This window comes from Corella eumyota, chromosome 2, assembly GCF_963082875.1.
Source record: "Corella eumyota chromosome 2, kaCorEumy4.1, whole genome shotgun sequence".
Taxonomy (NCBI): domain Eukaryota; kingdom Metazoa; phylum Chordata; class Ascidiacea; order Phlebobranchia; family Corellidae; genus Corella; species Corella eumyota.
In genome coordinates, this window is record NC_137491.1 from 20794731 (window position 1) to 20808539 (window position 13809).

Below are 13809 nucleotides of genomic sequence, written 5' to 3' on the forward strand. Positions count from 1 at the left end.
TAGGTTGTTATTTTATTACCTGCTTGTTTATAATTCGGTAAATTATGTATTTGTGTGTTTTTTGATTGTTTGCACTATTTAAACATAAAATTAGAATCCTTTTTATACTTATTACAAAGACTATTGTTTTAAATCTGGTATATTTAGGTAAATCTCTGTACATAACACGTTGCCGAGAAAATCTTGAAAGAATGAGTGAGAATAATTTTGTTTGGAATTCTTCAATTGTTCGTTTTCTTGAGAAATCTGTTAATACAAACGACGTGATAAACAGTTTATTTCATGAAAATGCTGACATAATTAATTCTGAGCCACATTTTATTCATCTTGATATCACTCCATCGGTAAAGTTTTTTTTTTTTTTTTTACTTAGATATGTCAAAATCAAACTATTTGATTTATTATATGATAATTATTACATTAGGGTGTAATATTCATACCTTTTCATAATATTAACTACTATTTTTTGTAATTCTATTTTTTTTATAGTTCAAAAATAATATTTTTGAATTCGTTTTTTTTGTAGATTTTGTCGATGTACTGGTTTTTAATACTTACCAACTGAACTTTATTTTAAGGTTCAAACTGGAGTTTACCCATTTTTATTCAATCTTATATTTCTTGGTTCTGTGCAAAATAGTAAAGGAGTTGTTTGGAAACGTGAACCTTCTCATTTTTATGCAATTGAATATACACTACCAGAAACTGAGGTGACGTTTGTAATAAAAATATTTTTTTTGTGGTTTTGTTTTTAATGATGTAACAGGCTTTAATTGTAATTTAAATTTTATTGTAAAAAAACATTTTGATAAAAAATATTGCAAAAGTGCAGTAAGGTATTTTGAATAGTGCATAGTAAAAAACTTAAACCATGCAATTATTTTTTGATTATTTTTTAGGCTTCTTTATCTTTTTTCAACCTTTTAACTCTTCTTCCTAACCTATCATGTTTATCACCAATGGAAGTTTGTCAGATCCTGCAAGATGAATCCCCAATTCCACCAAATGTAAAACTTATGGACACAGATATGCTTAAAAGTGAAGTATATCAAAGGCCAATTCAATATCTTTTAAGATATGCGAATAATGATGATCTTGGTAATTTTGCTTACAAAACTCCTATACTAAAAGCTTTAAAATGTCTTCAAACCCTACTTAAGTTTTGCAGTGTTGAGCAACCTTCTTGGGCTGAACTCGATCATTTTACAAAATTTTTAAATGTCCAGTTATCTGATTGTGAAAAATCAATGTTTTGTAATGCTAAACTAGTACAAGGGCTAGAAACAGATTTAAGGAGATTAAACGATCCTAAAGTGTGGGACAGTGGTTTAAATGAATTTAAGGAATTTGTAGTTCGCTTTATGATTAGGATGTCCCAAGATTTTTCAACTCCCTCAAACAATAAAAAAGATCAACCCAGGAAAAAAAAGAGGGAAGTTTTCGAACTTTATCAATTAAGAAGATCGTGGGAAAGCAACCCCCATCCATATTTATTTTTTAACCATGATCGAGTCTCAATGTCCTTTGTTCATTTTCACATTAATCGCAACGGAAATCTTTGTCATCCTAAAACTAAGCAAGTAATTGAGAATAATGTTATGAGTGAAACACTATTTTATGGTTTGAAATCACAAGGCATTGAATTACAACAAGATTTTGATCTTATATCTCGAAATGAAAAGCTACAAACACTTTGCCAAGTTTTTGGTGTTGAAAACGTTTTTGATCCAGACCCAACTTATGAACTTACAACTGATAATGTTCTTAAAATGTTGGCCATTCATATGAGGTTTCGATGTGGTATTCCTGTGATTATTATGGGAGAAACAGGTTGTGGTAAGACAAGGATGATTGAGTTTATGTGCCGGTTAAAAGCTGGAGGAAACAAGGAAATAAGAAATATGATGATTGTCAAAGTGCATGGTGGAATTACAGTTTCTATTATCCAAGACAAAGTTAGAGATGCCATTAACATGGCTAAAGCCAACAGTGCCAATGGAAAAGATGAAACAATCTTGTTCTTAGATGAAGCAAACACAACAGAAGCAATTTATGCCATCAAAGAAGTTGTCTGTGATGGAAGTGTTAATGGAGAAGAATTTAAAGATGTTGGTTTAAGAATTGTTGCTGCTTGCAATCCTTATAGAAAGCATTCAAATGAAGTTATTAAAAGTATGGAAAAATCAGGACTTGGATTTAATGTTAAAGCTGAAGACACCAAGGATAAATTTGCCGGTATTCCAATGAGACATCTTGTTTATCGAGTTGTTGCCCTTCCCCCAAGCATGTTGCCATTGGTTTGGGACTTTGGACAACTAAGTAATGAAGCTGAAGGAATTTATATCAAACAAATGGTTTTAAAACTACAAAATGAAATAAATGCTTGTAAAGATTTGCTAATTTTGGATCCAAATATGAATGAAGTTATAACAAAAGCTTTAATAACATCTCAAGATTACATGAGAAATCTAAAAGATTGGTCAAGTTTTGTAAGCTTAAGAGATGTGGAAAGAACAATTCAAAGTTACAAATGGTTTTATCAACACTTAGTTCATCTTAATCCAATGATTAATAAGGCAAAAAACGAAGATAGAAAATGTCAAAACCTAAACGCTAAAGTGGATCACGCTTATAGAGCATTAATTTTGTCATTAGGAATGTGTTATCATGCCCCCTTGATAGAACGAAAGAAGTACAGACAAGTTATTACACAAGCCATTTCTGATGTGCATACAATAATAAATGAAGAAGAATTTTTAATGGAAATAATTGCTTGTCAAAATGTTTTTATTGATTCTGTGGATTTGGAAAAAAACATTGCCCGAAATGAAGCCTTAAGAGAAAATGTATTTATGATAGTTGTTTGTGCTGAAATGAGAATTCCTTTGTTTTTGGTTGGCAAGCCTGGAAGTTCAAAATCACTTGCTAAAACAGTTGCAACAGATGCAATGAGGGGTCAAACATCTAACAATGAGTTATTTAAAAAACTAAAGCAAATTCAAGTGCTTTCATTTCAGTGCAGTCCTGTATCTGATGCAGTTGGTATTGAAACAGTTTTTAGCCAATGTGCTCAACTACAAAAAAATCAGGACTTAAACAAATATGTTGCTGTTGTTGTTTTGGATGAGATAGGTCTTGCTGAAGATTCTCCTAAAATGCCATTAAAAGTTTTACATTCCTTGCTTGAAGCTGGTTCAACTCAGTCAAGCAATATTGAAACTGAAGCCTACAACAAAGTCGGATTTGTTGGAATTTCAAACTGGTCTCTGGATCCTGCTAAAATGAACCGAGGAATATTTGTTACAAGAAGTAAACCTTCTAAAGAGGATCTACAAAAAACAGCTAAGGGAATTTTTGAATCGAATGAAAATAAGATTCAATTGGTTGAAGGAATGATTAAATCAGTTACGAATGCATATCTTGAGATATATGAAAAACAAGACAAAGAGTTTTTTGGATTAAGAGATTATTATGCTTTGCTTAAAATGATGTTTTCTTTAGTCTCTAAAGATAATGAAATTGAATCATATCAGCAAATTGGAACATTAGTTTTGCGTAATTTTAGTGGGCATCAGGCTGATACTTTAAGTGTGTTCAGAAAGCACTTATCCAATGATTTTAATTGTACCTATAATATTAACATATCTGTAATAGATCTTATAAAACAAAATTTTGATTTGGAGTATGAAAGTAGATTTCTTCTTCTGTTAACCAATCAATATGCTGCAATTAGTTTACTTAATAAGGTTATGGATGGAAAAGATTATGTTGTAATATTTGGATCAAGCTTTCCACGAGATTGCGACTATACTGAAATATGTAGAAATATCAACCGCATTAAAATGTGCATGGAATCAGGAAAGCCTGTTGTTTTACTTAATCTGCGAGATTTGTACGAGTCTTTGTATGATGCCCTTAATCAGCATTATGTAACTTTTGCTGGACAACGTTATGTTGATTTGGGTTTGGGTGGCCATCGAGTAAAATGTAGGATTGCTGAAGATTTTCGACTTATTGTAATTGAAGAAAAAGAAGTTGTATACAAAGAATTTCCCATTCCACTTATAAATCGCTTGGAAAAACATATTTTTGAAATGAGTTCTCTTCTTACACCAGAACAAGAAACTCTGGTTAACATGTTAAAAAAATGGGTTGAAAAATTCAGTCAGATAAAAGACAAGTTAAATAAAAAAATGTTTGCTATTGAAGACACATTTGCTGGACATCAAAATGATACTGCTGCCTCTGCAGTACTAAAATGTGCCAATCAACATACAGATGACCTAAAAAAACGATCCAAGTTAGTTTTACTTCAGTCTGCTTCTTATGATGGAGTTTGTCGTCTTCCAAAATCAAGATTAGAAAGGGGAATTGATGAAATACAAAACACCTACTTTAACATTCAACATCACGATACTCTTGTTAATTTGTTGAAACATGAGATATTAAAAGATACAACCACAGTGGATTACATTTCTGTCTTCGAGATCACTTCATTTTCCCATATTCTCAATGACCAAGATCGCAAAAATTTTGAGTACATGTTGCAGTTGCCAAATTATCATGTTATGTTAATTAACTTACTACAATTTCAAACTGAACAAGAATACACTGGAAGATTAAATGAATTCCTAAAGTTTTCAGTTTCAAGGGAAAATCTTGAAACAACAAAACAGAAAACACCTTATGTGTTATTAATTCAATGTACAAATTCCCAAGAAAACAGCAATCTAATATCCTGTGGAAAATACTCAGCACTTAATAAAATTAAATCCATTAAAAACGAAGTTGCAAAACTTTCTTTAAGAATCATAATTTGCTTTTTGTTTACTTTGGAAAGACATTCAGATAATAAAAAAGAACGAAAATCTTTCACAAGTTTTCATAGCAAGGATTGCACTTCAATATTTGTTGATGAACTTCAAACATCAAAAAATCATATTGGTTCAATTAATTCTTTGCAAAACAAAACCATTTTACAAGTAATTAAAGAAAGCTTACAAATGCCTAAAGAGGATTCAAATGAAGAAAACTGTCAGTTGGATTTAAATATTTTAATTCGACAATGTACTCCAGAATCAGTCAGCAAACTAATCAACAAAACCCAAAACTTTGGTCGAAATAGAGTTAAGATTCTTTTTAAAGTTTGTTTTAATAATGAAAATATTTCCTATCAATTTTTTGGTATACTTTTAAATAGAATTTTTTTACTTCTTAAAGAAAGAGAAAAGTTTATTAGCCCAGAAGAGAGCTGGATTGTTACTGAAGCTTGCTCATCACAAGCTTTGCAAGAAGGTGGAACTTTTACTAATACTCTTTGGTTAAAGTTAAGAAAAGTCACTGCCATAGCTCTGGCTAAAATCATAAGTGTGGTCGATGTGGACAACAATCTAAATATTCTTATTGAATCAAAGAGCAACCATATACTAAAATTATGGCTCACAATCTTTAGTTCAGTTCATTATTGTAAAATTATGTTTAAAGCCAATTTTGCTGGAGCACAATTTATAATTGAAAATAAGGCAAACTTTGCCAACAAGTTTCCATTTAGTCGAATGATTTTAGATATTTTATCTAGACAATGGTTTCTGGCATCAGTTGTTTTTTTGGATAACTCCATATCTGAAAATAACTTGTTTCTTAACGGAATGGAAAGGGCACGAATCTATGGATTTCTTGTGAAAGCAGTATCTCATAATGCAAGGGAGGTATTAGAATTGTTTGTACATGACCTGGTTTATCTTTATTACAAATCGCAAACGGAAGACACAAATTATGAAATGGAGTTTCAGGCTGTTCAAGATTCATTGATATCATTCTTTAATGTTAAACGAAGGAACAGTATTACACACAAAAACCCATTGGTTCAAGTATTTGTTTTGTTTATGAGCATTCATGCGGAATTAATTCAATTTTCTAAGGTAGTAGCTTCTTGTTCTGATATTCTTGTTCATAGAGGAGATTGGGTCGATCAACAAGAACTTAACACTAGCTTCATGTTACACGCTTCCGCATTTTCATCAATGGTTTCCTACATTAAAGAACAAGCCTCTGGTATAGACAAGGTTGACACTTGTCAGTTATGGAAATATAGAGTAATGAAAGTAAGGCAGGTTTCTGACAAAATTATTGCAAGTGGCCAAGTGCCAGAGGATATCCAAACTACTTGGAAACATCTTGTGTTTGTTGATTTGTTTATAAATCAACTAATACCAACTTTAAACACTAGCAGTCAACATTATCTGTCCACCTTAGCACCACTGGCAAGAGGGTTGTGGAAGGGAGCCAGCATTACTCAAGATATGTCAGGTGTAATATTTTTAAAAATAATTACAACTACTCTTCAAGGTTGCACCAAAGATGTAAGATTAAAAATTTTGTGTAAGTGGGAAGATTTAAAATGCAAGTCCTGCAATGCAGATAAAGTAGACACACCTGTTAAGTTTCCATGTGGTCATTTTTTTTGCCAAAAATGTGTTCCAGTAAATGAGGATGTAGTAAACTGTCCTAAGTGTAGAAAGGCAGTTGCGAATTTTCAGGACCTAACACCTGTTGAATTAAACAAAGAGCAAACAAAAGAATATGAAAGTTTCAAGAACTCATGTACAAGTTTCTTTTTGGAATATCTTTCCACATTTTGCTTTCCCACAGAAAAAGGGCATAATGTTAATTTAAAACCATTAGATCAGAAAGTATTTGAAATTTTAGAGAACTTAGTTATTTGCAACAAGAAAACAAAGATTATTTCACCACTTCAAAGTAATTTTGATGAAAGTCCAACAGCAAGATCATATATTTTACAACTTTTACTTCGTTGCAAACCTGAGCTGGTACAAACCCAACTTAATCACCATTTTCAATCAATGGGTGATGTTCTTCAAGACAAAACTGTTTTGATGGGAGTCTACATTCAATGTATTCAAGATAAACTCAATAATGAACTTCGATTGGGCTGGAATTCTGTTGAATATACAGTTTATGCTGAATTTGCACTCCACATATTTGAAGAATGTCAAAAACTAATAAAAAGTACAAGAAATTTCAACCAAGTTCAACACCTGGATATGTGTGCAAAGTTGCAGTTTGTTACAAGAGAATGTCTTAAATGCATAAAAGCTATAGCTGAAAACAAACCGAAAAACTTTGAAGATCACCAAAATATGGAACTATTAATAAATCGCCTCTGTATGTTTTGCAAAACTAAAAAGTATCTTATTATTCAACAATATTTGATCAAGTGTTTATGTCGAAGGCACGGTGTTGGTGACTTTGACTTTCTTTTAAACAATGAAAACTACAAAAAATGTCTTATTCCTGAAAATTTACTTCCACCTGAAGATGCTGATGACTCAAATCTTTATCGACAATCTGATTTGTTTATTTTAATTGGAGATATTTATACACAAGCAAAATTACTTTTTCTTGGTATTGCATCAGAAGATGACTTACCAGGACTTGTTCAAAAACTTATTCATTTAATTCAGCAATCTAATGACAGTCTTATTCAAATTGGTCTAGCTCTATCTGCATGGTGTATTCATGGTAATGTAACTAATCAATTAAAAATGGAAGCTAAGAATTACATATATCACCATCTTCAATTAAACCAACCAGAAAAAATCAACCAACAATTATTTGAGGACATTTCAAAAGGTGAACTAAATGTTTACCAACCACTTAATGCAACTGCAAACTTACACTACAAAGTTGTTGAACTTATTTCCATGGCAGGAATTGCCTTTCACAACAAAGCCGAGTTAACAAAATTTTTCTCGCAGATTATTGTAGATCCCCACCAAATACCAAACATGTTCCTTCCTACTATGCCACAATCCAGTTTCTTTGAAGTACAGGATGTTTTAAAACAAGAAATCAGTAACAATGTTTCTCCAAAGGCATACATGTGTCCTAACAACCATGTCTATTTTATTGGTGAATGTACAAATCCAGTTCAAGCTGGAACATGCCCTGAATGTAAATGTAAGATAGGTGGCCAAAAGTATGGGTTGCTTCATGAAGGAAATAGAGTTGGTGATTTAACTGAAGCTTCTCAAGCTGGCTACCTGTTAGGAGAATCAACTCAAATAACAGTTGCACCAGAGCGAAAATTGACAAAGTTATCAGTTTGTGCAATCAGAATATGTTTGCATGCTTCTTTCTTACTTAATGCACGACAAAACAACAACTTGAATAGGTAGTGCATCAAGTTTAATTATGTTTTGCATTCGGCTGTAGCTTAATTTTTGTTTAGAATGTTTTATATTTTTTTTAGAATTCTAAAAATAAATGGTGGTCAAGCTGAAGTTATCCAATTTTTACTAGGACATCTTGTTAAAGATTTAACCAATCTTGGAACATTTTTGGGAAAGAGTTTGGATGACACTCTTATTATTGTGCATCAAATCTTGCATAAAATTAGAATATCACAGGCAAGTTTTTGGAAATTCGTTTCAGATTTTGTTTGTTATGGATGAACTTGCATTTTTAAAAAAAAAATTTTTATTAGGTTATTAAGTTACAAATTAAAATTAGATAATTAGATTAACTTAATTATTAATTCCGTGGTTTAAAACATCTTAATATTGCTAAAAACTTGCAAAATTTTTTTAAAGGCTAATATAATATGACAAGTAATCGTCTTACATAGTTTACAATTTATTTTATATCAGACAAACCCAGCAGAGAATAACTGTTCATTGGCAAGTATGAAAAACAGAGTTATTTGGGAAGAAATGTTTCAAAAAACGTTTCTTTCATTGGTTTTTAAAGACACTGAAAAAATTATTCAAGAAAGTCAAAATGCTTTAAACAAGGCTGGTAAACTTGCTGAAGAACCCCTTCAAAGGTTTTGTTTAAATTTTTTTATGTATAAAATAGACCATCAAGTTGTTTAATTTACTACACTTAAGGTGTTTACCTTATAATTTAGAATTTTATTAATGCTAAACTTTATTAATATATTTTTTCAAATAATGCCAATTTGCATTTTTAATGCAATAACTGTAATTTAACAAATCTCCATCACCAATATTACTATAGATTAGTTTTTGAGCTAAACGAAGAAGTGCCAGTAATAGATGGAATAGTGCCCTGGGATCATCCAAACTTGTGGAAATATAAAGTCAACATTGACATGAAACATCTCAGGCAAAAGCTGGAGGCTGTAGATGCAAAAGCTGGAGGTAAAATGATATTGCGGTTTGTTGAGTTTGTACGTAGCTTAAATTTTATTTCTTATATATAAATTGGTGATGTGTTATTAGGAGAGGGGAGTATTTTGAAACCGCTTCTGGGAATAGAAAACTTGAATTATGTTCAATATATTGAAGACATTGCCTATGTTCAATCAGTTTTAATAAAAAGGTAAAACAAGACAGTTGTGGGCAATGGTTTTTTATTATAGTTTAACAGATTGTAAATAGCGTTAGTTGACTTGAATTATTTATGTAAAAAACTATTTTACGTCATTAAATGGATGAAACCTAACTTTTTTTAAAATTTTTGCGTTAAAATTTTTTAGTTTATTAATTTTACTCTTAGATATACACAAAGAATAGACATACCTGATTCGGATAAAATAACACTTAATGACTTTTTAAAGAAAGATAAAAACTTATTACAAGACAAATTAAACACTTATATCACAATTTGGAATAAGGTAATTTATGTGTGTTGATTGGCTGTTAATTCATTCACTTGTTCTTGTGTTCAATGTCATTTATAATTTTTAAACTTTTAATTCTTGTAAAGATTCGTAATATATTGGAAAAAGCAGATTTGTACAACACAAACAGAGAATACTTTAGGGAAGACATGACCTTGAACAGCCCAATATCGATGTGTTTACCCAACAACAGGGGTAGAGGGTGCTGTGGTCTTGTTTTCATAGAATATTTAATTAATATTCAGAACAATCTTCTTGCAGACTGCAGGGACAACATTGTTCCTAAACCTACGTAATTAATTATATAATATATCTTTATATGTATTGTAAAATGACTACATTGCCAAAAACATTGTTTTTTTTTTGTTTATTTATTAAGGTTTGAATTGTGTGATGTAGCAAAAGTGGGTAGGGAAAATTTGGTTTGTATTGAGGAAGAAAGAGATTTGATGCCGTTAGTATTAGCCAACTCTCAATATGAAGCAACTGCTGGTAACAAAGAAGTTACTGGCATCACTTACAATGTTGGCTTGCTTGAAAAAAAGGTTTGTTTACTAATACATTTTAAAAGATTTTATTAATAAAGTGTATTTGCTAAAGGCTTATAGTTTTTTAAATTGTTTATATAAAATTTAATAATTGGAAGTTGTTACTCAGGTTGTGGAGAAATTTATTTTAAGAAAAGCTATCATTAACATTAAGGTATTGGTTTTTGTCTTTTTAATAACTCATTTTATAAATTAATAAAATTAAACAAACCATATTTACATTGCATTGTCAACCTTTAAAAATTAATTAGAGCATTCCAAGGATGCAATATCCACAAGACATGGGCTTGAAAAATGAATGGAAAACAATAAAAAGTTTGGTGGAACAGGTAACTAAAATAATTAATAGATTTACATTTAAAATCTGTTTTAAAAAAAGAAGCAATAATAGTTTAATCAGTTATAGTTAATGCAGTTTCACTCAAGTAACTTATATAATTTTTCATATTGCCGCTGTGACTTGTAATACTTTGTATACAGGTTCCATTACCACAAAGAATGTGTACCATGATTGACGAAAATGCTGAAAAGGGAAGAACTGCTGACATTTGTGAGGCTGTCAGAACCTTAACTTTGGTCGTTCAATTTGTTTCAAGGGTAAATTGAAGTTTTTTTATATTCGTAGTATGTCATAGGTCATTTTATTATTCCTTGTATTTTATTCTTAAGGCAGTGTTGTGTACATTTTTAAGCAAACATAATGTAAGCGTAGTAAATCGGTTGGCATTCGATTCGTAGTCGAGTCTACGCGTTCAAGTTTCCTCAAAACAAGATATCTATTGTTATCAGTTGTAATTTAAACGACCCTATTAGTATTGGCCTTACTATTTTGTACTTTTGACAACAGAAAACACAATTTACGACCAAAACATATATTGACCCGTTTAAGAAAACGAAATACTTAAATTTAACGTAGTTTTGTTTCAAGCGTAGTTGCGTGAATTTTAAAATTGTGTTTATTTTTAAAAATAAATTTAAAAATCAAAATCTAATTGCTTCTGTGTAACTAGTAAACTGCTGTTTAACGTACCACTAAAATGTTAATATTTATTTAGCTTGGCGGTGAACCTAGCCAGGTAATTTGTGAATATGCAGAGAAAGACATCATGCTTCCAGTTGATGAAACAAACAACATTTTTATCCCAAAAACTGCACAAATCAAACATTGTTTGTCATTGTTTGAACGACTTTCGTGGCACAGAGCACTTAGATTGTTTGGAAATGAACAAAATCCCTTCGAGAACATTTTGGTAGAAAGTAAGTGTTTGTTTTTTGTTACCGCAACTTGTTTGTTAAAGTATTGCTGAAAAGTTAATTTAGTAAATGTTGTTTACTTTAATGTTCGCTAGTTGCTTGGTTCATCTAATAATTTTTGTACAATAATATATTAATATTGTTTTAAAATGATTTTATTATTGAAATTGATTTAGCTGAGGACATTAATGATGCGGAGTTAGAAACGGAGCTTCGCCAAAATCTTTTAGAAATGAACATTCAACGATTACAGTTTGAGCTTAATGCTTTACTTATGCTTGGACCAGAAGCTAATTCTAGTTGGGGGTAATTGAAATAATTTATTTTTTTTAGACATATTATATTTTTTTAAACATCTTATATCCATAAGATTCACATCAAAAATGTTATATTTAAAATGACCAAATTGGTCCACATTTATTTTAAATGTCTGCATTTTATTTTTTCTATGGCTTCGTGATTATTGTTAATGCCTTAACTTTTTGCAATAAAATGTATAAAACACTGATAAAATGTAAATAAACTAGCAGTGTATGTTTTTTTACAACATTAAAAATAATTCTTCGTAAACCTGTTTATTTATTGATATTATATTAATAATAAATAAATTAAAACAAACAAATGGACAAAAAGTCGTATTATATTGATTGGTTTACCTTTTTCTAGTTTATCCGTAGTCTTGCTGGCCTACCTTGAACAGAAGTACGATAACGAAGATTTAAATCATTCTTGGTGCGAGAAATTACCAGAAGAAATATTGTACAAACATGCTGTCCATGTATTCAGTCTTTCCATTGAAGTTCAAGCAAACAACTAACTTTTAAATTGTAACGTTTTAGTGTATAAAATTTTTAGTTTATTGTGTTTTATGTAAATATTTTTTAAAGATATTTGACATATATATATATATATATTTTTAATGATTAATTATCTTTAATGTTTGAAAAAATTGATATTTCTAAAAATTATTTGACCAAATGGACATTTTGCCAAAAATTAAATTTTTAAAAACGACATTTTACAAAAATTTGATCTAATTTTTTCGAAAGTTATAAGATTTGTTTTTTAGGAAAGTGATCGGTTGGGAGGGCATTAAAAAATATCTTATTGTAGCTAAAATAGTGTTTTCAGACATTTTGTTTTTGGTCGAATGTCCATTCGGTAAAATTTATTACTTTGGCTACTTTTAAAATTTTTCAACCTCTTATATTTTTTCATTATTGAATTGTGATTGATTTTAAAACATAAATATTGTTGTGCTTTTAAATCAAGATTAAGGCAAATCATCCCGTGTTAACGACAGTGCCTCCAAACGCGTTAAACCAGTAGTTAAAATGTAGATAGATTTAACAGCTAACTTAAATATTGGAAGGTATAATTTTTTTGTTATGGATAAACAATAGTTTGTCTTAGCATGGTTATACTTATCGATTGTGTGTTTTTTAATTTTATATAAATTTAATAATCCAACTCTTTAATATATCATCATTGCTTTTATAAATATTTTTGTTTTTAAAAATTAATTTGTGTGTTCTGCAATTAAAAATATTTATTGGCTGGTTGCAAATATTTTAATTATTTTTTTAAAGTTAGAATGTGTCATACTATTGTTACGTCAGTTGTTCGCTATTGTGATAAACGCGTGGTAGGAGAAAGGCGACCTAATACAGCGCATGTAAAGATTATATTACTTTAGAATAGCAAATCAATTTACAAAAATATTAATAAACCAATTTTAATTTAAAAAATGGTTCATAAAAAATCTAATAACTTTAATAAGACTTAAATTTTATAAATAACCTTTGGTGGAATACCCGTATGGGGAATTCCCGATGCAATGATATTAGTTTGCAAAATTGCGCATCTAACTGTAACTGATGAACTTTGACATCTATAATAAACAAACAAGACTTTGCCTTTTTTACTTTTGGGTTGGACAAACAAGTTCTTCTTTCTCCTTATACAGCAAAGTTCGGTTCCCTAATCTAGAAAAAAATTATATATACTTGTTAAATTAGAATAAGGAACTAATAAATTATTAATTTATTTAAACTTTTGTCAGTATGGCAGGATATGCAACGTCACTTAGGTCATTCTTTTCTTAACTTTCCTAACCAATTGTTAATTTTGCAGATATTTTTATATATTTTGAAACTCTTAGAATTATTAAAAATGTAAAGGAAATGGAAGATAAAGATATTTTAGATCTGTTAGTTCCTGTTTTTGCTGCTGGTTTAACACCCAAATGCTTGGATAAACTGGCAGATGGACTTAAAAAATCGAAATGCATCACTGAAGGTATATTATTGGTGTATAGTTGTCGGTTTTTAATTGCTTAATAGT

General features: G+C 30.0%; 2 protein-coding genes across 3 annotated transcripts in view; both read left to right on the plus strand.

Moving 5' to 3' along the window:
- The window catches only part of LOC145741738 (E3 ubiquitin-protein ligase rnf213-alpha-like), a 16202-nt gene extending 3250 nt beyond the window's left edge, over positions 1-12952 (plus strand). Inside the window, exons 10-25 of one of the 2 annotated variants that reach the window (XM_082559381.1) lie at positions 148-344; positions 579-710; positions 900-8194; positions 8273-8429; positions 8670-8845; positions 9040-9182; positions 9264-9363; positions 9541-9658; positions 9751-9956; positions 10044-10209; positions 10322-10366; positions 10464-10541; positions 10693-10809; positions 11268-11469; positions 11643-11772; positions 12133-12952. In XM_082559381.1, the coding sequence (XP_082415507.1) occupies positions 148-344; positions 579-710; positions 900-8194; positions 8273-8429; positions 8670-8845; positions 9040-9182; positions 9264-9363; positions 9541-9658; positions 9751-9956; positions 10044-10209; positions 10322-10366; positions 10464-10541; positions 10693-10809; positions 11268-11469; positions 11643-11772; positions 12133-12283 (9413 nt within the window). In that variant the 3' untranslated portion in view covers positions 12284-12952. Of the gene's footprint in view, positions 1-147; positions 345-578; positions 711-899; positions 8195-8272; positions 8430-8669; positions 8846-9039; positions 9183-9263; positions 9364-9540; positions 9659-9750; positions 9957-10043; positions 10210-10321; positions 10367-10463; positions 10542-10692; positions 10810-11267; positions 11470-11642; positions 11773-12132 lie in introns of those variants that run through there. The other variant, XM_082559382.1, reaches the window with a different exon arrangement.
- Positions 12953-13607: 655 nt separating this feature from the next.
- Positions 13608-13809, plus strand: part of LOC145743145 (E3 ubiquitin-protein ligase rnf213-alpha-like) — a 28393-nt gene continuing 28191 nt past the window's right edge. The window contains 1 exon segment of the mRNA XM_082561053.1: positions 13608-13764. Within this exon segment, the coding sequence (XP_082417179.1) occupies positions 13650-13764 (115 nt within the window). The 5' untranslated portion in view covers positions 13608-13649.